Source organism: Phoxinus phoxinus (assembly GCF_949152265.1).
Source record: "Phoxinus phoxinus genome assembly, chromosome: 11".
Taxonomy (NCBI): domain Eukaryota; kingdom Metazoa; phylum Chordata; class Actinopteri; order Cypriniformes; family Leuciscidae; genus Phoxinus; species Phoxinus phoxinus.
Window position 1 is genome coordinate 27,466,208 of NC_136886.1, and position 21,058 is coordinate 27,487,265.

A 21,058-nucleotide genomic window follows, 5' to 3' on the forward strand; every position below is an offset into this window, starting at 1 on the left:
AAGTTTTATTTAAGCCCCAGTCATTGATTTCAAGTTTTGAGGGATCTCCCCCAAAGTCTTTTCCGACAGCCTCCCCTCACGCGTCTCATCCATGCCTGGAATGACATCACCAACTTCAAATTCAGTGCAACCTCACGTGAGACGATAACATTCTTGTCAGTCATATTTTCCCTTCGTTGCCATCAATAAATATGATCAAGGTGACAAGACTTGTGATGTAAACTCTGAACCAGGTGTTACTGATATTTCAAAGTGTCTTATGTTGCCCCCTATTCAGTCAGTGATGTCAGCATGATCCTAACATTAGCAACAACAAAAAGTACAGATCAAGGGCACGTAAACAGTTTGAGCAGTAACTGAGTAAAACTCATGATAATCCATTACTTTGTTATTAATATAAATTAACTTAAAATTATTCAACAGAATTCTGAATATGTGTAGAATTGTATATTTCAGAGGAAAACAGGCTTTACGCTGCACTTAATCCAACTTCAATAATAAGAAGGAAACCCAATCAAGATGCTTATATTTAGAAAGCATTTTCCCCTTACACCTTAATTCTAGCTTTTACCAAAACAGTATAGGCAATTTGGTTTTCTACTACACCCTTACTTTAAAGAATTTAGACCAGCAATGTGAACGGCGACCATGGTATATTGATATAATACATTTTTATTTATTATAATAAGAGCTTTCCAAAACAAAGCAGACCCCATTCAACTTAATCATGGGAATGAAAACTTTACAACAACCTTCAAAGCCTATTTAAATACGCTAATTTCACACATTTTGCTGCTCTGGTGAAGTATGATTATGTAAGACACAAGAGACAAACAGCAAAGTAATGCTAAAATCCAGGTATGTGTTTGTACATGTACTTGTCGATGACTACTTTTGTGTGCATTACTATAGATAGATTGGTGTGCCTGAAGGAGTTTTAACAAATTGAGGGCTCATCAACTGCTGCTGCTCCCTCGGTCACGGCCTTCACACACTTGGCCATTGTCTGAGAGGCTCTGCTTATGGAGTCTATAGAGGAAGACAACCAAAGGCAATGATAAATGGCAGGTTCAAAGACATACACTACGTTACAGCATTCTATTCAAACGTAAAAACTTAATATAACTCATTAAACCAACATAATATATTTGTTACTCTACCGGTCATGTAGAAATCCTTCACTGTGAGCTGAGGAGGGACAATAGGAGCCGCAAGCAATGACTGATTAACAGCCTAAGGAAACCAGGAGAACATTAGTTAACTGTTCAAGTAGTGGAGATTTCAAACAAAAAATTGCATTAAAAAAAGAACACAAACCTTTGAAAGCTCATGGGCTTGTTTGAAATAATTGGCTTCCTCTACATCATCATATCTCACCAGGTTAGGAGAGACCTCTTCCAGCCTTCTCCTTACCTCATCCAGTGTGTCATACGGCAGTGTGACTCCAGCCAGCTGAGCAAACAAAAACAACAATCTGTACTGAACAGTCTACACTTTATTCTAAAGAATAGCTCAGGCAAAGGTATATGAACAATACGAGGAACAGGTTGTACATTGTTAAAGTAGAGGTTAAGTACCTCAGAAATGGCACGCAAAATCTTCCAGTCCTCGCGTGCAATACCGGGAGCAGTGACTGCCACTCTAGTCTGCTGGGCACGACCCTCTGTGTTGACGTATGTGCCAGTCTTTTCGGTGTATGCAGCACCAGGCATGATGACATCAGCCATGAGTGCACCTACATCTCCATGGTGACCTGGATAAGCATGTGGTACCATTAAACTTATAAGAATATACTGTATTTGGATGCAAGGCGCTTGCCATGAGATTGCGGTACTGAACAAGTGTATAGAGCTGTGTTTTCTCTCCGCTCTCCCTCTCTCTTATCTGACATCTATCTGAGGTCTGGGAGTCTTAAAGGTTCACACAAAAATGAAAATTCTGTCATTAATTAATCACCCTCATGTCGTTCCAAACCTGTAAGACTTTCGTTCATCTTCGGAACACAAACGAAGATCTTTTTGATGAAATCTGAGAGGTTTCTGTCCCTCCATTAACAGCTACGCAACTGCCACTTTGACGATTAAAGAAATCGTAAAATGAATCCATATGAATTGAGCGGTCTTAAGAAACACGATCACTTTATATGATTAACAGATTGAGTACGGCTTTTCTTCACGTATAAACATTCATCAACTCACACATCAGTTGTGGTAAACAGAAACTCAAGCATGGTCGCTTGACTTGCGAGAACCAATGAGATTCATTCTCGTGTTTAAAGCAGCATGTTTGAGCTTCCGCAAGAACCAATGAGGTTCGGTTGAGCTTCTGTTTATGGTCACTGATCAATGTTGTTTATATATGAATAAAAGACTTAATTAAATCTGTTCATCATATAAAGAGATCAAGTCTCAGAAAATCTGGACAAAAAACGCTCAATTATGGATTCATTATATGATCTCATTATATAATCGCTCAGATTTCATAAAAAAGATCTTAATTTGTGTTCCGAAGATGAACGAAAGTTTTACAGGTTTTTAAGACAGAATTTTCATTTTTGTGTGAACTATCCCTTTAACACTAGGCTGATTTGTTGAATCAGGTGTGTTTGATTAGGGAGACAGACATCTAAAATGTGCAGTGCTGAGGGTAAATCAAGGACCAGGGTTGGGAATCACTGGTATAGAATACAAAATTAGCAAGTGAGATTACTGACCCTGGTAGATGATAAAGCTGTCTTTGGGAAGATCTGCTCTGGTGATGCAATCAGCATCAGCTCCCAGGAGAAACAGTACTTTGGGAGGGTTCTTCCGGATGGCATCAACACCAGGCTTGTAACCCAGGTCCAGGGCTGCAACTTGACTGGCCACCCTGAGGTCACATGTATATCACAAGGTCAGTGCTTGTGCGAAGCAAAAGGTCAACATTCACAATTCTTTTATTCACACATAACAATATATGATACTCAAAGGAAGGTCCACATATGCACACACACTTATGGCAGTATCTAACCTGTGAAGAACATTGAGAACCTTCCATCCCTCCTCAACACCGCTGATGGCTCGAGAATTTTGAGCAATCGTGGACACAGCCTTTAAGATGGCTGCCCCATCATCCCTCTGGAGAGAGGAGCTACCCACCACTACAATGGGCTTTTTGGCCTGGGCTAGAACCTGAAATACAAAACCATACTCCAATTATTTCTCATTCAAGAGTAATCCTCTGATGGTGTCATGCTTCGTAAAATGCTTAGTAAAAACTTGAATCGAAGTTCCCAGTAAACACCAACATTATTATATAATGTTACCTTGCAGAAAGGATGTGTTCCATCAGCGATCTCTTGCAGAACTTGTGTGGTTTCACCCAGATGGTTGTAACTGTAGCTTAAGTCCACCTTATGACCAACCATGGCCACCTCCAGCTCATTATGCAACCAACTGAAGAATGGGGATAAAAAGAAAAAGTGGGGTGGAGTGAAATGACACCTGCTCAACTGGGTCCAACTATTGCAAACAAGAGTGTGCAATGGTTTTACCTCTTGCGGACACGTGAATTGAAGAGAGGTGCCTCGTAACGTGGGTTGGTTCCAATCAGAAGCAGAAGGTCACACTCCTCAATGCCAGTGATACGGCTGTTCAAGAGGTAATTGGAGCGCAGGTCGGTTCTAAGGAGCCAAAAGAGCAAAATGAGTTTAAATCCTTAATAGTAGGATTCAAGAGATGGTTCACCAAAACTGTCATCAATTAATCACCCCCAATTCCATACTCGTAAGACTTTTGTTCATCTTCTAAACACTACTGAAGATATTTTTAATGAAACCAGATAGGTTTCTGTACCTCCACTGAAAGCCCAGCACACCAACATTTAAGCTTCAACAAGTTCATAAAGATATCGTAATCTTTATTAATTGTAGCTCAAACTTTTTTCTTTTTTTTTTGACACACGAGAACCAATAATGTGAATTGTTCTTGCGTGTCAAGAAAGTATATACAAGCTGCCATTGAATGATGAACAATATTTGTGTTCATCTGTGTATTGATGAATGTGAATAAAAGCTTAAATTAAATCTATTCATCTAAAAATTCTTGCCCAAGACATGGATTAAATAGCTTGATTCATATGGATTACTTTCATGTACTTTTTGAAGGTTGAAAGTTTTGGTGGAATGGACTTTCAAAGGGAGGGACAGAAATCTTTCAGATTTTCATTAAAAATTAATCAAAAGTCTTATGGACTTATTTCCTTGCTCTTGCAATGTTTGCTATTGTTGTTAAATCATATGCATGTGTGGTTTAAAGGGATGTTTGTCTACGAGTAGGAGATAAGAGAATGTCTCCATTTCAAGGGTCAATGTTGTGAAGCAATAATTTTCCATTGTTTTTCCCTTGGTATAATAACACTTGTTGGAATCGTACTGTCAGAAAATTCAGATTATTGAGTAGTGTAATATCTAGATGAAGTCTGACCTTTGAAACATAGTCAACTAAGATTATTCAATAAACTCAAACTTTTTATTACCACTTCGTCTACTTCTGCTCTTCCCTGGCTTTCTCAGGCTGATAGAAGGCTGTTAATAGTGTCTTTAGGTAAAAGACAAGACATTCTGTTGACAGGTTTTACTGGGTTGCACACCAGACAAAACGGATATCTTTTGACAAGATCCGGCGTCCGGGGCTGGATTTGACATTTCTGACATGGGGATTCCATTCAATCTAACAGTCTCCTGAGTGTTTTTAGCATGTTGAAATATGGGTGTTCTGGGTGGCTGCTTGTGGTTATTTGCACAAGTCAAATCCTTAAAGTAAGCAATTTGTTGAAAATGTCTAACCCTTGGTATGACCAATAGTAACAGCAATGCATGCAGTAACATCACAATATATTATGAATATTACTATTAGAAAAAAATCCAATAATAATTACGGTACTTGAAATCAGTGTGAACGAGAAGAGATTTTGCTAAAATCAGGGCAGACATCATTCTTATCGGATAAGCACTCACCCGGAACCAGTCATTGGGAAGACCTCCTCAGTGCAGAGGGTCTCACTGTCCAGTCTATTCAGTAGGTCCTTCAGAGCCACTAATGCCTCAGCATCTACCATCCCACCAGCAATAGCTCCTACCTCAGAACCTTGAACTCCTTGGAGCTGCAAAACGCATAAACCAGTGAGATCTACTGTCTGCAAATGACAAAGCATATCATACTAAACAGATACATGTATGATTCTAGTTCATAATTTGCAATCACTCACTGCTCCAGCTACACGTGTAAGAACATCCTCCCAGCTGGTGGCAACCAGCTGCCCACTGGCATCCTTCACCATGGGCTGGGTCAGGCGCTGCCTCTTCAGTCCATCATATGAAAACCTTAGAGAGGGTGGGCCAGAGACAGGACAGTAGACTAACCATGAGTGTGTGTGAATGGAGAAAGAGAGGGGTGTTGACTTATTTTAAGAGATTATGCACTCACCTGGTCTTGTCAGATATCCATTCCTCATTGACATCCTCATTTAAACGGGGAAGAATTCTCATGACCTCACCACCCCTGGTGCTCACCACAATGTTGGAGCCAACAGCATCCAGTACATCAATGGACTCAGTCTTTCTGTAGACACATGAGAACAGCATTTTCATTTTCAAAATTAAGGTGCTCACATATTCAAGTAACCCACTATTAAAACCCCTTAACTCTTATATCCGGCTAGCAAGTCATTCAAAGGCTTATATCATCATTATTCATTCTGTGAAAAACATCTTGAAATTGGACATTTAGCAGGCTCCTCCCCCCTAGTGGGCAGTGTCATGTTTTATATTACAAATTACTGCACGGTTTTATAAATCAAAACTTGACAAAACACATTGTTGGAAAGGTCTAAAACTCAAGGTTATGTATTTGGTGATTATCTTGTGACAGAAATGTATTTCAATGGAATGTGGGTGACACCCAATGGCTATTATTGGTACAGCGCCTAAACAAAATCTCATTTGAACTTACATTTTTGTGATATCAACTTCAAATTTGGAACACAACTTGGTTAGACATGGCTTTTATTTTATAGTATTTTTAGAGCAAAAATAATTTTGTAAAATATAGATTTTGTATTAAAGTCCCCCTGTAATGAAAATAAAAGTTTTTAATGGTGTTTATTTGTCTATGTGGTGTTTTTAATATGGTTTAAGACAAACCATGTGCAAATTCAAGTCAGCACCATTGCTGAGTATTTTCTCCTTAAAACTGCAGTGAACCAAAGACAGTCTCAAAAACACGGTTTGAAATCGCTGGTGTTTCTGACGTCATTCAAGCTTTAAGGCAGGGGTGGGGAACGTTGGTCCTGGAGGGCCACTCTCTTGCAGAGTTTAGTTCCAACCCTAATCAAACACACCTGAACAAGCTAATAAATGTCTTCAGGATCACTAAGGCTACAATCAGGTGAGTTTTTTTCAGGGTTGGGGCTAAACTCAGCAGGACAATGGCCCTCCTGGACCAACGTTCCCCACCCCTGCTTTAAGGCATGAAGAAAAAAAATTAAAAGAAAAAACATTTCAATATGTAATTTTGGCGATCAAAGAGACGTTTTAAGGGATACAATTATTGACTACAGGGGGACTTTAAATTAAAAAAATCTTTAGCACAATACATTTGCTTTAAAGTAAATTTAAACTTCTATAACATTTTTACATAATCAATTTTGAAGAGGTTTCACTTCAGCAATAATCTGCTGAGTGTCTTCTTTAAAAAGAGTATATTTTTAGGTTAGTGCATTTTCACGTCCATGTTCAAAAAAGGCAGTTAAGGGATTATAAAGCAGCATAAAAAAACTCAAATATAGGAATGAAAGTGCATAAACATTTATGCATAAGTGCATAAAGGATCGTACCTGGTCTCCCAGGGTCGTGAAGTGAAGGCGTAAGGTTTGGACGTCAGCGCTCCAACAGGACACAAGTCAATCACATTACCAGATAATTCAGACATGAACATCTTCTCTACGTAGGTACCAATCTGCATGGTGTTACCGCGTCCAGTAGTTCCCAGGTCCTCCACACCAGCAACCTCACTGGCAAAACTGTAAAGTTACACACAAAAAATATATATTTGTAGAAAGAAACATTTATTTAGGATTGAAACACTCTGTCTGATCCTGAAGGTAATAGGCATGTGAACAAAACAAAGTAATCAGTAATGCTTTGTACCATATGGCACTATGTGTTATATCGGTCAGAGTAGCATTACAGAATTTGTTTTTAAAATATTAATCAAACCTAAAAGTATTTATAAGTGATCTAATAATAAATGTTATTAAATTACAATATTTATTAAATTAATTAATAAGAATTACAATTAAAAATGTAATAAAATAAAAAAATTCTGATGGTACATTAACTACTAATTGAATTGGTCCCTTGTTGTTGAGCCCTGCACAACATACATTTATGTAGCTTGTATAATAATAGATCTCCAACCCACCGAACACAACGTGTGCAATGTATACAGCGGGTCATGATAGTTTTGATGAGAGGTCCGATATTCTTATCTTCCACTGCTCTTTTGTCTTCTGTAAAACGGCTTCTGTCAGCACCAAACATCATCGATTGGTCCTATATATCCAGCACAACATCAAGATCATCATAAAAATGTATCAGGGATGATTCTTTTTTTTAATTCTTGAGTGAATACTCAAGTTGACAGTGTAGTTTTCTCAAATTGCAGTAAACAATGTTTTTCTTACCTGCAAATCACATTCTCCTCCCTGATCACAGATTGGACAGTCAAGAGGGTGGTTGGAAAGCAGGAACTCCATGACTCCCTCTCTATCATAACCACAAGAAAAACAATTTTTTAATAAATATTATATGTGATGATGACAACTCTGTGTGAGAGTAGTATTTGTAAAGCAAGAAACTACTTCTCGAACCTGGCTTTTCGTGTTTTCTCCGAGTTGGTCAAAATGTTCCACCCTTTCATGACAGGCATTGCACACGCTGCAACAGGCTGTTGATGAAGAACATATGGAAAAAACGTGCTTAAAGTAAAACTCGTCATGTATTTTGATAATAATCGATAATGCGTAATGATGTCATAATCTTAATACTTTCAATGGTGCATGTTACCTTTGGCGCTCTCTCGATTTCCACCAGACACATGCGGCAGTTACCGGCCACTGACAGACGATCATGGTAGCAGAAACGAGGAATCTGCACACCAACTTGCGCACAAGCCTAAACACAGTTGGCATGTCAACATACAACATGGAATGTACAATCCTTGCATAGACTTATTAAAAAGAAATGGTCTCTGGATCATTACCTGTAGCACAGTAGTCCCTGGCTCCACCATGACAGGCTTTCCATCTACAAACACTTCAACCATATTGCTTGAGGCCCGAACTGATGTCCACACTGTCGCAAAAACAAGCTAGTGTGAGAAAATGACTGACAAGCCAGTAAAGTTTCAGCATTCTTAAAAATGGGCATCACACTTAACCTTGAAAGATGAAAAAAAAATGCATAGAGCAAATTACCATTGTTAGTAGTGGAAATGGAGCCCTTGGAATGGGCCGCCCCAGCCAAAGCCCGACTTACTGCTGGCAAACGCAACATGTCGCTGTAGAAGAAAATGGCAAGTGATTAGAAGCACACGTAATATGTTGATCCCCACTATTGCAATGCGTAGTATCTAGGGATAAATATGCCACAGATATTTGTAACACAAGGAAATTACAAAGAAATAGCCACAAAATTTCTTTAAAATCAGATCATAGGTGTGCAAATGACAGTATTATTTAATACATTCCTTATTAGTTATATTATCCTTATAGTTATATGGCAAAGATTACAAAACCCCAGATTTTATAACAGCAACATAGCATGTTTGCATCCTAACAAAGACATAAACATGTATAAAATAACCATTTTCATATATCTATGAGAAGGCAAATTATATCATATAGCTATATCTCACTGTAAAGGCAAAGTAGATTACAAATTAAAATTCAAAACCACTGCTGTTGACATTTCCATTCTACACACACTAGTTACGTTAGCAGGCTAACATTAACACAGAGGCGCAGTGGCTTCAAGGACAGGGGAGAACGTTACAGTAAATTACCCATGTTTCGCATGGGTTTATAAAGCCAGCAGTTACTCACAAAGCAAATGTCTAGACAAAACGCTGTTTACACTCTAATCTAGACAAAATGCCATATTTAATTCTTACCTTGACGCTATTTGGCCTTCTAGACCAGAACAGCGCTACTGCCGACTGCCGTAGGTTCAGTTGTGAGTGAGTGACTCGGGTGATTACGGTTACGGAGCAGATGACGGAAATAGCCGATTCACATCGATCATTGATAAATGACAAAAAAAATTAATTGGATCAGATTATTCTATAATATAGAACATGCATGCGTGCATGTATGTAAAAAATACATTAATATATTAAATAACTTTTTTAAATAATAAAGCCAACGTTTTGTGTTGAACTTTTACATTTATACATCGTCATTTCCGCTCATAAAAGCGGTCGTTTCCTTCTCTCTTTCACGTTAAAAGTCTACCAGTCAACACTGTTTTCGGTACTTGTTGTATCTGTGAACAACATGATATGCTTATTTTGCTATCCTTTTTATCTACAAAAGTTACGTTTTGCATACCTATCGCAAATGACTGTCAAATATGTCTTATTTTTGTATATTTTTTATAAAATGTGTCAGCGTGGGAGGAGTCATGGCGTCAGACGTATAAAGACCATCTCACGTTCTTTTCTCGTTCCTTCGCTCTTCCTCCAAGCTCAGGGCTCAACGTCTGTACACGCGGTCTCACCGGTAACTTCCAACAATGGGCTTTGGTGATCTCAAAACACCCGCTGGACTCAAAGTTCTGAATGAGTTTCTGGCAGACAAAAGTTATATCGAGGGGTAAGATCTTTTGAGGGTCTATTTATGTCTTCTTAGTTGCCCTGTAACAATTCATATCTATACTTTTTTCCATATGCTGTAATACTATAACGTTAATAATTTCTGAATGCCGTGATAAACGTCAAAGGCAGAAGTCATTAAGTTCTTTGCTATGACTAATATAGACAAAATATTTGATCATTCTAGAATCTGTATTTGTAGTAGTACCCTTCCCCCTCCCCCAAGATTTAGTGAGGTGCCATATTTTCTTTGCTGTACGTTACTGTTGAGCCATGCATAAACATTTTGCAATCAGTTCCATTCATAAGCCTCTCTAATTGCATAAGGATAAAAAACACCAATATCTCTACACATTTGATTGCTCAATACACATTTTCTTGGCAGGTATGTGCCCTCTCAGGCTGATGTTGCAGTGTTTGATGCCCTGTCTGGTGCCCCTTCAGCTGACCTCTGCCACGCTCTGCGGTGGTACAACCACATCAAGTCTTACCAGAAGGAGAAGGGCAGGTAATAAGATGCTTGTTTGAAATATTTAATATTTTGCAGGTACTTCCCCCAATATATGATGATTACTCTATCACCATCTTTCGGCTGAGTGAATGATGTACAATCCTTCAAATTCTGATTTGGCTGGGAGATCTAAGACTGTCACATGGACTCTCGTGCAGTTACATGGGTTCACTCTCCTCTTCTTACCTTTAGCCTTCCAGGTGTGAAGAAGCCTCTCGGTCAGTACGGCCCTGCTGGTGTGCAGGACACGACTGCAGCAGCTCCAGCAGCGGCTGATGAAGATGACGATGACATCGATCTGTTTGGTTCTGATGAGGAAGAGGTAAGTAGAGTAGCAGAACTGATGGTGTGCTTTGATCAAACTACCTGGTCTTATGATGATTTTCTCACCATCTTTCGGCTGATATTGTGATGGACCACTTTTATTTCTGAAAGCCAGTTAGTCGAAAAATGTCCAGGCAGTTGCTGTATGTCTGCACACCTGATTATGAATATATTTCCTTGCAGGATGAGGAATCCAAAAAAATCAAGGAGGAGAGGCTTGCAGCATACAACGCAAAGAAGGCAAAAAGTATGTATTTTTCTTTTAAATATACACTAATGGTCAAAAGTTTAGAATAATTCCGTTTTTTTTAAGAAGTCTCTTATGCTCACCAAGACGGTTTATTCAATACAGTTAAAACTGGAATATTGTGAACTTTTATATTATAACTTTTCTATCTGAATGTGTTTTTAAAATGTAATGTATTCATGTGATTGCAAAGCTGAATTTTCAGCATCATTACTCCAGTCTTCAGTCACACATGATCTTTAAGAAATCATTCTAACATGCTGATTTGTTGCTCTATTATCCATTATTATTGGTGATCAATTAATAATGGTTCCCATTATCTGTTTTTGCTGCTTAATGTTTTTGTGTAAACCATATTTTTCAGGGTTCTTTGAATAAAAGACAGAAAGAACAGCATTTATTTAAAATAGAAAACTGTTGTAACATTAGGAGTCTTTGCTGTCACTTTTGATCAATTTAATGCATACTTGCTTCTGTGTTAGTTTATTTATAAAAAACTTTTGAATCTTTGTGAAATTAAGCAGCAAAAACTGTCAGCATATTAGAATGATTTCTGAAGAATCATGTGACCCCAAAAAGACAGGAATAAGAATGCCATCACAGGAATAAATTACAATTTAAAATCTATTGGAAAAAGTTATTTTTAAATTGTAATATTACTTATTCATTTCTATTTTTTTTTTAAACTGTATCTTTCAAATAAATGCAGCCTGGGTGAACATCAGCTACTACTTTCAAAAACATTGTGTAATTATACTAAATTTTTGACCGATAGTGTACATATAGCAACATTGACTAGTTTAATGATGATTTCACATCACCATCTTTCGACTGAATCTTGTGATTGATACTCTTTTTAACCTGACATTCACTAGTCGTTAAATTGTGATTGGTTGGATTCCTTTGTTTTCTTTCTGATTGACACTGTCTTTTTAATGTCTGAGCAGAGCCTGCCCTTATCGCCAAGTCTTCAATCCTGTTGGATGTCAAGCCCTGGGATGATGAAACGGACATGGCCAAGCTTGAGGAGTGTGTACGCACCATTCAGTTGGATGGTTTAGTCTGGGGACAATGTAAGTCAATCTATTCCATCCCTTGCAACTACGGTTCATTAAAATTTATAAAATGTTATGCCTACCAAAAAAAAGATTTTTTTTTTTCATTTAGTTTTTGCCATTAGTTTCTTCCGGATTTTGTATTTTAATACACTAGGCTAATTGTTACTTGACTTCTCCTGTACAGCTAAACTGTTGCCCGTCGGCTATGGCATCAAGAAGCTGCAGATTGCCTGTGTCGTGGAGGATGATAAAGTTGGAACAGACCAGCTGGAGGAACTGATCACAGCCTTTGAGGACTATGTGCAGTCAATGGATGTGGCAGCCTTCAACAAGATCTAAAAGCACAAAGCATTAATCCAATAAAAGCACTTCAAATGCAGCTTTGTTTCTTGATCTTTTTTTTTTTTATTTGAATACTTTGTCTTCTGAAAGTAACATTTTAAATGTTTGGCAAGTGCTTTTAGTATTAATGTGCTGTTTTTAAGACAAAGTATTTTTATGAAGTTAATCGAGTCGTTTTTAGAATCAAATGCTGACTGTGCAACTTCTAATGTGTTGCAGCCAATTGTAACGAAAAAGTATGTAATTTATTTGTTTTTAAGTGCATATTGCCAGGTTTAGCATGTCCATGAGAACTCTTTTACAAAACGGCATAGTTTGCAATATTTCTAATGTTACCATTAATGAATGCAATCCGAATTGTTTTATAAATGTTATTTGGCGTTGAATTTAAAGCCCCATTGATTAAATTCCGTCTCAGACTTATAGTGGGCGGATTCCCGCGCTTTAATCTTACGTCACTCCACGAGCAGTCCTGCGCTAAATACGGATACCGATGGGATCTAAGTGGAATAACATCCATAATCAGGTGACCGCATGCTGAAGACTGCAGCCTTATCAAGTTTATATATTTTCTACATCATTTTTAAGTGGATATTTACTATGCCACGGTCCTGCTGTCACCTTCCACGTTGCCATGCTAAGTGTCACTAGCTTGCTAGGTGAGTTAGCATAGCAGGCTAGTTCAAACTGCAGTTTGTGTGATCCAAAACAGTGTTTGTATACTGATACAGTGTTTAAAATTCAAGCGTTTTGAAATACATTTTAAGTGAAAGTGGGTTTCTGTGGTAATTGTGGGACGCGCTGTTTAAATGGCCGTGTTTATATTTGCAGGCCGGCACATGTAACGTTACACGACGAGTAAGTTGGTTAAAGCTGAACACAGTAAAGAAAAAAAAAACTTTTCAAATTGACGAGAAATTGATTTGTGTTTTGAAGTACTAACTTATTTAAGATACAAACCGTATATGTTTGTTTTAAATATAATATATATTATATATCAAGCATAATAAGCAAGTGCATTTACAAGAGGCCTTTTAAGTGTCTTTCTATTTCTGGTTAATATATTCTATATCTTTCTTTAGATACTACTGTTAACTTGCTACACGTGGCTGCTGTGCACATAAACGCGGTGATGTGACACGGAAACATTAATAGGCATCATCCCCTCCATGTAGGTGAGTAACGTTAACTGTTATATACACTTGTTTAGTAGGTCTGTTCATTGAAACAATGATATTTTACTATCTCTCGCTGAAAGCAAGATATAAAATGCACACCAACGCAGAATACGTCAGTAATTGCTGGTAGTAAAATGTTTTCTGCAATGCCTAATGCAAAAAAGTGAAAAATGAAGCGCATTTGCGAGAGGAAATTGCATATATATAACATGTAAACACGTGAAATAGTTTTTTTAATATCTGTACAGTGTGCAATACAATAATAAACCATGCAAGCAACTTTCTCTGTGTTTGTGTGATTGTTTAAAGACAGAACCATGCCCTTGGAGGAAGGACCACAGTCCTCTGCTAAAAGTAAGGTTCTCTAATCTTTCAGTTCTCTAATATTGAGTTTCAGATTTATTTATTTATTTAAATAATTGAGCACCAGAGAGCAACTAACTAATAATAAAATCAATAATTAATACTTAATAAAGAACTTTTAAAAAGGAAAATAAAAAAAAACACTTATGTTGGATTTCTCACACCTGGCACCAAAGAGTGTATAGTGTTTTGGTCACATGCCATCTAAGGTGAGAGTGTCAGATATTCTCCTTTAATTGTGGGGCACCAACCACAAATTTTACCTTGACAGTAAAGAACAATAAAAGATTGTTGAACAAATAAAAGTTATGTAAACTGGAGGGAGATTTCTGAAGGATATCAATTGAGGAGAGCCTTCGCTACGCTGAATAAACAGCTTTTGTAAAGAAATAGCTTATCATTTAATTAATCGACAGCCTGTGCATTAATCTTCATGTTAAACAATACTTTTGTTGGGAAATATATGTAGATTTTACCTTAATAAAAGTGTTATTTTTGAAGAGAGACTAGTAGGGAAAGTTGTGAGAGGTTGGCATTACGGCATTACAACCAGCAAATGTATATTAGTATTTAATTGATTAATAATTGTGTAATATGTAGTGATAATTGTATATTGTCTAAAGAAAATAAACATATTGATGTTTTCTTTTATTGGCTTTCAGGATTTACCAATTATAAGTCTTGAATGACTATGACTGCCATGCACTATAAAGCTGATATAATGCATTTTAATGAATGAAAATAAAAAGAATACTTTAATTATAAATATTGTATTATTTTTTTAATGAATAAATAAATAAAATAATGATGTGTTCTCTCTATGGCTTCCAGGTTTCAACAAATGTATTAGACCTGAATTGTAATGATTTATGACTGCTACGTATGACTTATAGTAATAACGTTTTTTAATAAACGAAGGTAAACAAAATATACAAATTGTTATTCAAAAAAATAATCCAGATTTCAACAATTAATAATGTAACAGTGAATAGTCTTCACTGTATAAATTAAATATAGATTAATTTTGATTAAAGTTACAAAAGTAATTCAGTCAAGAGCAGTGAGTGATTTATTTGTCCTTTATTGTTTGATTAACATTAAAAACAGCAACAGGTTTATTAAGCTGCTGTCCCTTTAAGACCGAATGCACAAATCAAATAAACTGTTACACATGTATTTAATCGCATTAACAATTAATCGAAATGAAACTGCATGCGATTTGGCAAAGGCTGTGATTATTTTATGCGCAGCTTGTCGCGGCTGATGCTGCTCCATCTGAAAGCCAGAGGGCGCTCTCACGCAGACACTCCAAATATGCCCCGCTGCAGAAGTAGACAACAACACACATCATTCCAGGAAATCCTTAGGGGCATCATACTATCGTTGTAGCTGAATATATAAGATTAAAATGCTTTGATTGATGTATTAAATGTTGTCTTTTGTTGGACAAGAGGTTCATAACAGCTTCTCATGTCTGGAAAGATGTTTGACGTGTGTTGCTTTTTCAATTACACTTTATAAGCGACTCAAACTTCAACTTCATAGACATACTCCTCTGATATATCCATTCTGCTCTCTGTTTGCTCTGTTGTTGGTGTTTCTTTGTCACAAGCACTGTACTGTCTGTACACGAGCGCACGGGCCCAATACCGATCCTGGTATCAGTATAGGTGCATCCCTATTTATTAGGTTCCATGTAAACGCAGCCACATGCAGCTTTTTGAACAGCGGCTTCATGTGTACATGTCACTCAGACAGCGTTCAGAAACCATCTCTCAGACAGCATGCATATAGCAAAATAAGTTATCTTTCGCTGCTAATTGCGTTTTAGCAGTTTAAAACCACTTGTTTTTAAACCACAATGCCTAAAAACCATGCAAACGATAAGCTTTCGTGACCACATAGCACAGCACATGAGCATAACCACAATCGAGATGATAATCCAAAATCACTACCAGGCTGACAAATTTCTACCAGGTAGTCGTGTCTACCGGTATATCGCCCATCCCTAGTCCGGATCAAAACATTAGGGATTGGTCTCAAGATGGGCGAGGGCCAGAAACTTCACATGGACTAGGGGTCTTTTTCTTGCCTCCTAAAAGAGGTGTCTGTCCGTTGTCCTAACATCCTTGTCTGATAGTGTTGGACATTTGTTTGTGCTAGTCCACCAAGACCGAATTCAAATGTAGCCAACCTTTCTCTACTGTTGCAGCCAAAGAGGGGCCTCACCATAAAACTGGGCCCTGGAATGTGCTGTTCACTACACTTGGTGGAATCTAGCCAAATTAGATGCCAACATGGACAGGTTGTGAGACATGTCCTTATCTTTAAAAATGATGAACAACACTACAAAAGAAAAGAAAATAATACACAGACTACCTAGACTACAATAAATATTGAGAATGAACATTAATAATGATAAATTGTTGTCTTAATAAATAGTAATAAGTTTAAATGATTTATTTTAAGGGCATTTTTCTTAACTTTTATAAGATAAATAGATTTGGTACTGTGTTGGGTCACCACTGATGTCCAATGTAACATCCGGATCCTGAAGCTAAACTAGTTGAGAACTACTGATTCAGAGAATGCATGTAAATATTTTTTTCATGTGTTGTAGATGCAGAGAGGTGTCCAGCTGCTATGTCCGGCAGGTGAGTTGTCTGAAAATAAATGTAACATTTGCACCAACCCACTAGCCATTCCATTATGGATTCTCAGTTGTAAATAAATTGCAAATTTAAACAAATATTATTTATCAGAATCTATTTTTTTACCCAATTTGAAGGACTAGTAGAGGAGAACAGCCTGTTGCTGGTCCTTCTGGCTCCCAAAGACAAGGTTACTGCAGCTGCTGTCAAGTTCTGTACAATAGTGTGGAACAGGTGCGTAACTCTCTGGCATTCATCATTCCTCCCACTTTAATTACTGTTTTGTTCAATGTATTTGTTAAGGTTGGATTAGTTGTTCTATTTAAACAAATCAATGGCTAATAAGAGCTAAAAATATATTGCGTTATATTACATGTTAGTTGATCTCTTCCGTATTCTAATATCATGCTTTTATGATATCTGCAGCATATCTTGAGTCCCCAACATAGAGAAGTGGTACGAGCTGCTAGAGCAAATGTATCTTCTGGAAGTTTATTAGAGAGATTCCTCCAGGATGTGCTCCAGCATCATCCTCATCACTACAGCGATACACGGTATGGTACCCATGTTTTAATATATCAGATTTCTTATTTAGCCTTGTTGACATGTTTCCATGATATATTACATACTTTTACTTTTGAATAAAAAAAAATAAAAAAAAGTTCAGTCATTGCTTTTGACCCTTCTTTTTCTCTGTAGGCCTACCCATGCTGATCTACCTTCGCTAACCTCCCCACTTGTCCCAAAGGAGGTGCTCTCAGAGGTGTACTGTGGATCAGATGATAATGGAGTCTCTGTTGGGACACGAGAGGAGATGCCTACCTCTGATGAAGAGTCATGCCAAATGCTTCAAAAAGCAGCCTCAATTCCAGCAGTGACTACTGACCTCACTGCAACTACACATATACAAACTGATTCCCAAATAGGAAAAATAGTGCCTGAACCACCTCCCCCTGAAAAGATTTCCCCCACACAGGGTTTTTTGCTCAGGACTAGTGGCAGCTCTGCCAATGAAAACCCACATACATCACAATTGACACTACTTGTTCAGAGAGAAAGCTCACAAACACACCCTGGACATCACTGTGCTTCAAAGCAGCCACCAGTCGCCAAGGCTGGACCTGTTGAACACAGGAAAGCACAAAAGAAAACTAATAGGGATAATGAGGAGAGCGACTCCATTACAGCATCCCATGCCCCTCCAGTTGCAAAGAGCATTACCTCGAAGGACCAGCCTGCAACATTTCAACCAGTGGCTGAGGAGTCCACAGTGTGGATTTCAGGACTGCCACATTGGAAAGGCCTTCATAGGGAACAGACATTAAGTAATCTATCTGACCAGATTCGAGATGTGATAGAGGAGGTTATTGAAAAATACTGTTATGGCTACAGTCTCAAAGTCGACCAGCAAGAGGACGATGGCAGCTTCCTTCTGAGTCCTCAGTCTCTGAGTGAATCTGAAGGCAGTGAAGAATGGGACAATGCAGTACAGGTGGCTTTGGGAAAGGCAAAGGGTGAAGAAAAGAATTTAGCCGAATTACTGGAAGTCCATATAAACCTTGAAGACAAAGGATACCAGACTCAGCTGGACACAGCCCTAAACTCTGTGGGAACACCTGAGGAAACCAAGGAGAGTGCTGCTGAGAAGGTGTTTCCCGATCTTCCCCACATACCACAGTCTTTTGTTGGAAAAACGTGGACACAGGTGATGTTTGAAGATGACATGAAGATAGACTCTATAGTACATGAGTTCCAACAAGGCGAATTCCGTTGCTATTTTGACAGTGAATCCTTGGCTATGTTTGGAAAGCACAGTAAGAAAAGGAGAAGGAACAAGAACCAGGACAAGAAAGAAAAAGAAGATACTGCTGGATGGGAGCCTACAGACATCTTGCCGCTTTTGGAACACAATGAAGAAGACCCCAAACATTCAGCTGTTTTGTTGAGGAGAACGAGGCAAAAAGTTTATAGACTAGCATCACGTTGCCAAGTGGTAAAGGTAAGCCATGGTACACAGACCATCCCTCTTAGCTACCCTTTGGTGCGACCGAAATCAACACAAGAAACATTCCCCTCAACACACAGTAAAGAGCCCCAGCAATGCCCTAGCCCCGAAAGGACCCCAGACATGAAGACAAGACTCTGTGCATTAAAGCTTCCTGCTTCTTACTGCAAGCTAATGAGTCCTCTACAGCCTAAAACTTTGGTCTATGTGCTTTCTTCCCCAGATGGGGGTCAAGGAATCTCCAAGCCCACTCCTATTAAGAAAACAGGGAGGAAGCGAAAGTCATGTGATAGTGATGTTGGACCGAAGTACAAGTACAAAAAGACACCTCTTAAGTTCTACGACCCTTTGACCAATAGGATCTTGAAGAGTCCACCAAAAGGCATGTCTTTACCCTCTAATTCCAAATCTCTTTCACACGTCCGGCAGCTGTTCCGTAGCCTTAGCCCGGATATTAATAAGGAGAGGCAGGGCCTGGAGCAGGGACAGTCATCAGGAGGATCTCGAAAGGGTCGTGGTAGGAGCAGCATGGCTGATCTATGTACCTCCACCTCAGACTCTATTCTGGAGAGCGGTGGCCCCTCGGAACCTGGTTCTTCTTTCTCTAGCAGCCGAAGAGCCTTATTCACCCGCTCCTCTATCTCAAGTAGCAGTTGTTTCCTCCTTGGACACCTCACTCCATCAGCCCATGTGGATGATTCTTCCAAAGCACTTTCTCACTCTTGTGCAAGCAGTTCCTACAAGGTTGGAGGACTGGAACAAGAGGAACACCGCCAACAAACACCAGTTGACCAAACACCAATCAGACGTAGCTTACGTTTGACTCCAGCCAAGAGACCATCGGGACCCCCTTACAGGACTAAGAGGAAGTCAACTAAACCACAGCGCAAAGGAAAATCGGAAAGCAATCTCCGGCAAACTGTTAGCTCCCATATATCTGCAGAATGTAGGACATCTCCCAGAAACAAGAACCCTGTTAGGGCCACACTTAGATCATCGGCTTCCTCTAAACTGGCGATTCAGCCGGTTATTACAGCCTCTTCTAAACAAATAAATACAATGCTCAGTGCCAGTCAGCAGAAGAGAGTGAGGGGGAGGACTGCCACTGTAAATATAGCAGACTGAACGTTATCAGATACCAGCCATGAGCATAAGCTGTCATCTGTTCTTCAAATGCTGTATAGTTTTGCACAGTTGAATTTCAGCTGACTGTTTTTAGTTGAAGTTAATTTTTGTCTGTATATGTTCGTTTATTTGTCATATGCATTTCTTAACTTGTACTGAGTATATTTTTTAAGTTTCTAATGGGTATTTTCACAAAGGTTGATATTAATGGTTGTAAATTAAATTTATAATTAATATTTTTGTCTTTCATAAGTATGTTAGCATTTTTTTTCTCTTTGGGTTTTGACACCATATCAAATTGTCTTTAAAATACAAAACAACACATGCAAAAACTGCCTAAGTCAACAATAAGCATCCTACACAAGGTGAATGTGCTCTTTTAAAATCAGCCATTCATTCTCTCTCACAAACAATCAATACAAGTGCCTTTATGGGCCTTTTACACTCTGCCCTTTAAAAAGTTAAGATGTTCCAAATGGATGAGGTCAAAGCATCATAGTGATGGAAGGGATTTTCCATGAAAATGACCAGAAGTGGCAAATTTTAATTTTTTATTTTAAGTATTGCATTTAATTTAGTCAAGTAAAGTTGGTTTGGGAATTCCCTCTTTTTTCATTTCTATAGGCCTACTGTATGGCAGGAGAAGACATGAAATACAGTGTCTCCTGAGCTGCAGTGTGGAAATAACAGGCTGCATAACAGGTCTTTACAAGGCCAACACTTCATATGTCGGTAGACACGCAATAAAACAGTTCACAGGGAGCAATGTATTTAAACAAGTTACAGTTTTGGGATACAAGTACTGTGCATTAGCAGAATATTTATTTCTCTTGCAAAATGCAGTGGTGTGGGTTGAGGAAAAAATGAAAGAAAAATATATTATTGCAATAGTGTTAGTTGAGTATTAGTAGACTGGTAGGGTTAGGGTTAGAATAAGTTGACATGTACATTCAATTCAATTAAAATTTATTTGTATAGCGCTTTTCACAATACATATTGTTTCAAAGCAGCTTTACAGAAAATGCATTTCAGAAATGTACATAGAAAAATACAGTTAGTTAATTTAGGCCATAACATATCGCCGTCGTTGGGTCATGTACATGCAAAGTTATAGTCAGTAGAATGTTTGCTGGAGGACCATCACAAATAAGAGTTAACAGATATTAAGCAGATAGTCTACTAATACTCGTTGCAAAGTTATTTATAGTCAACAGAATGTTCAAAAGGGATATAATATTATATGATGCAAATTAATACATATAAAATATGTGCAAATAATGACTAAAAAAAATAAATGTCCCCAAAACATTTGAAAGATCCATGTCCATGTAGTCTGACGTAGATAC

The 21,058-nt window shown here is 38.1% G+C and overlaps 3 protein-coding genes across 10 annotated transcripts; 2 read left to right on the forward strand and 1 right to left on the reverse strand.

The window, feature by feature from the left end:
- Positions 1–654: 654 nt before the first annotated feature.
- ndufs1 (NADH:ubiquinone oxidoreductase core subunit S1) lies at positions 655–9,513 on the reverse strand. Its single transcript, XM_079627584.1, has 19 exons — positions 9,210–9,513; positions 8,515–8,597; positions 8,301–8,392; positions 8,105–8,212; positions 7,909–7,985; positions 7,723–7,804; positions 7,461–7,591; positions 6,874–7,059; positions 5,466–5,600; positions 5,248–5,362; positions 4,997–5,142; positions 3,533–3,661; positions 3,305–3,434; positions 3,010–3,170; positions 2,714–2,868; positions 1,578–1,753; positions 1,318–1,452; positions 1,161–1,233; positions 655–1,029 (listed from the first exon to the last, which is right to left on the reverse strand). Exons 2-19 carry the CDS (start codon positions 8,591–8,593, stop codon positions 938–940), a joined length of 2,202 nt encoding a protein of 733 aa, XP_079483710.1. The 5' UTR covers positions 8,594–8,597; positions 9,210–9,513; the 3' UTR covers positions 655–937.
- Positions 9,472–12,427, forward strand: eef1b2 (eukaryotic translation elongation factor 1 beta 2). The gene is made up of 6 exons (XM_079627585.1): positions 9,472–9,909; positions 10,294–10,416; positions 10,612–10,741; positions 10,927–10,990; positions 11,938–12,063; positions 12,233–12,427. The coding sequence occupies exons 1-6, from the start codon at positions 9,830–9,832 to the stop codon at positions 12,385–12,387; spliced, it is 678 nt and encodes a 225-aa protein (XP_079483711.1). The 5' UTR covers positions 9,472–9,829; the 3' UTR covers positions 12,388–12,427.
- Positions 12,428–12,806: 379 nt separating this feature from the next.
- Positions 12,807–19,948, forward strand: zdbf2 (zinc finger, DBF-type containing 2). 8 transcript variants are annotated; one of them, XM_079627579.1, is made up of 8 exons: positions 12,807–12,916; positions 13,473–13,565; positions 13,878–13,922; positions 16,144–16,236; positions 16,552–16,585; positions 16,720–16,816; positions 17,009–17,136; positions 17,282–19,948. In XM_079627579.1, the coding sequence occupies exons 4-8, from the start codon at positions 16,221–16,223 to the stop codon at positions 19,710–19,712; spliced, it is 2,706 nt and encodes a 901-aa protein (XP_079483705.1). In that variant the 5' UTR covers positions 12,807–12,916; positions 13,473–13,565; positions 13,878–13,922; positions 16,144–16,220; the 3' UTR covers positions 19,713–19,948. The 8 variants fall into 8 exon arrangements, with proteins under 8 accessions (XP_079483705.1, XP_079483699.1, XP_079483703.1 ...); XM_079627578.1 differs by having other exon boundaries at positions 12,822–13,049; XM_079627573.1 differs by lacking the exon at positions 16,144–16,236 and having other exon boundaries at positions 12,809–12,916.
- Positions 19,949–21,058: the final 1,110 nt, after the last annotated feature.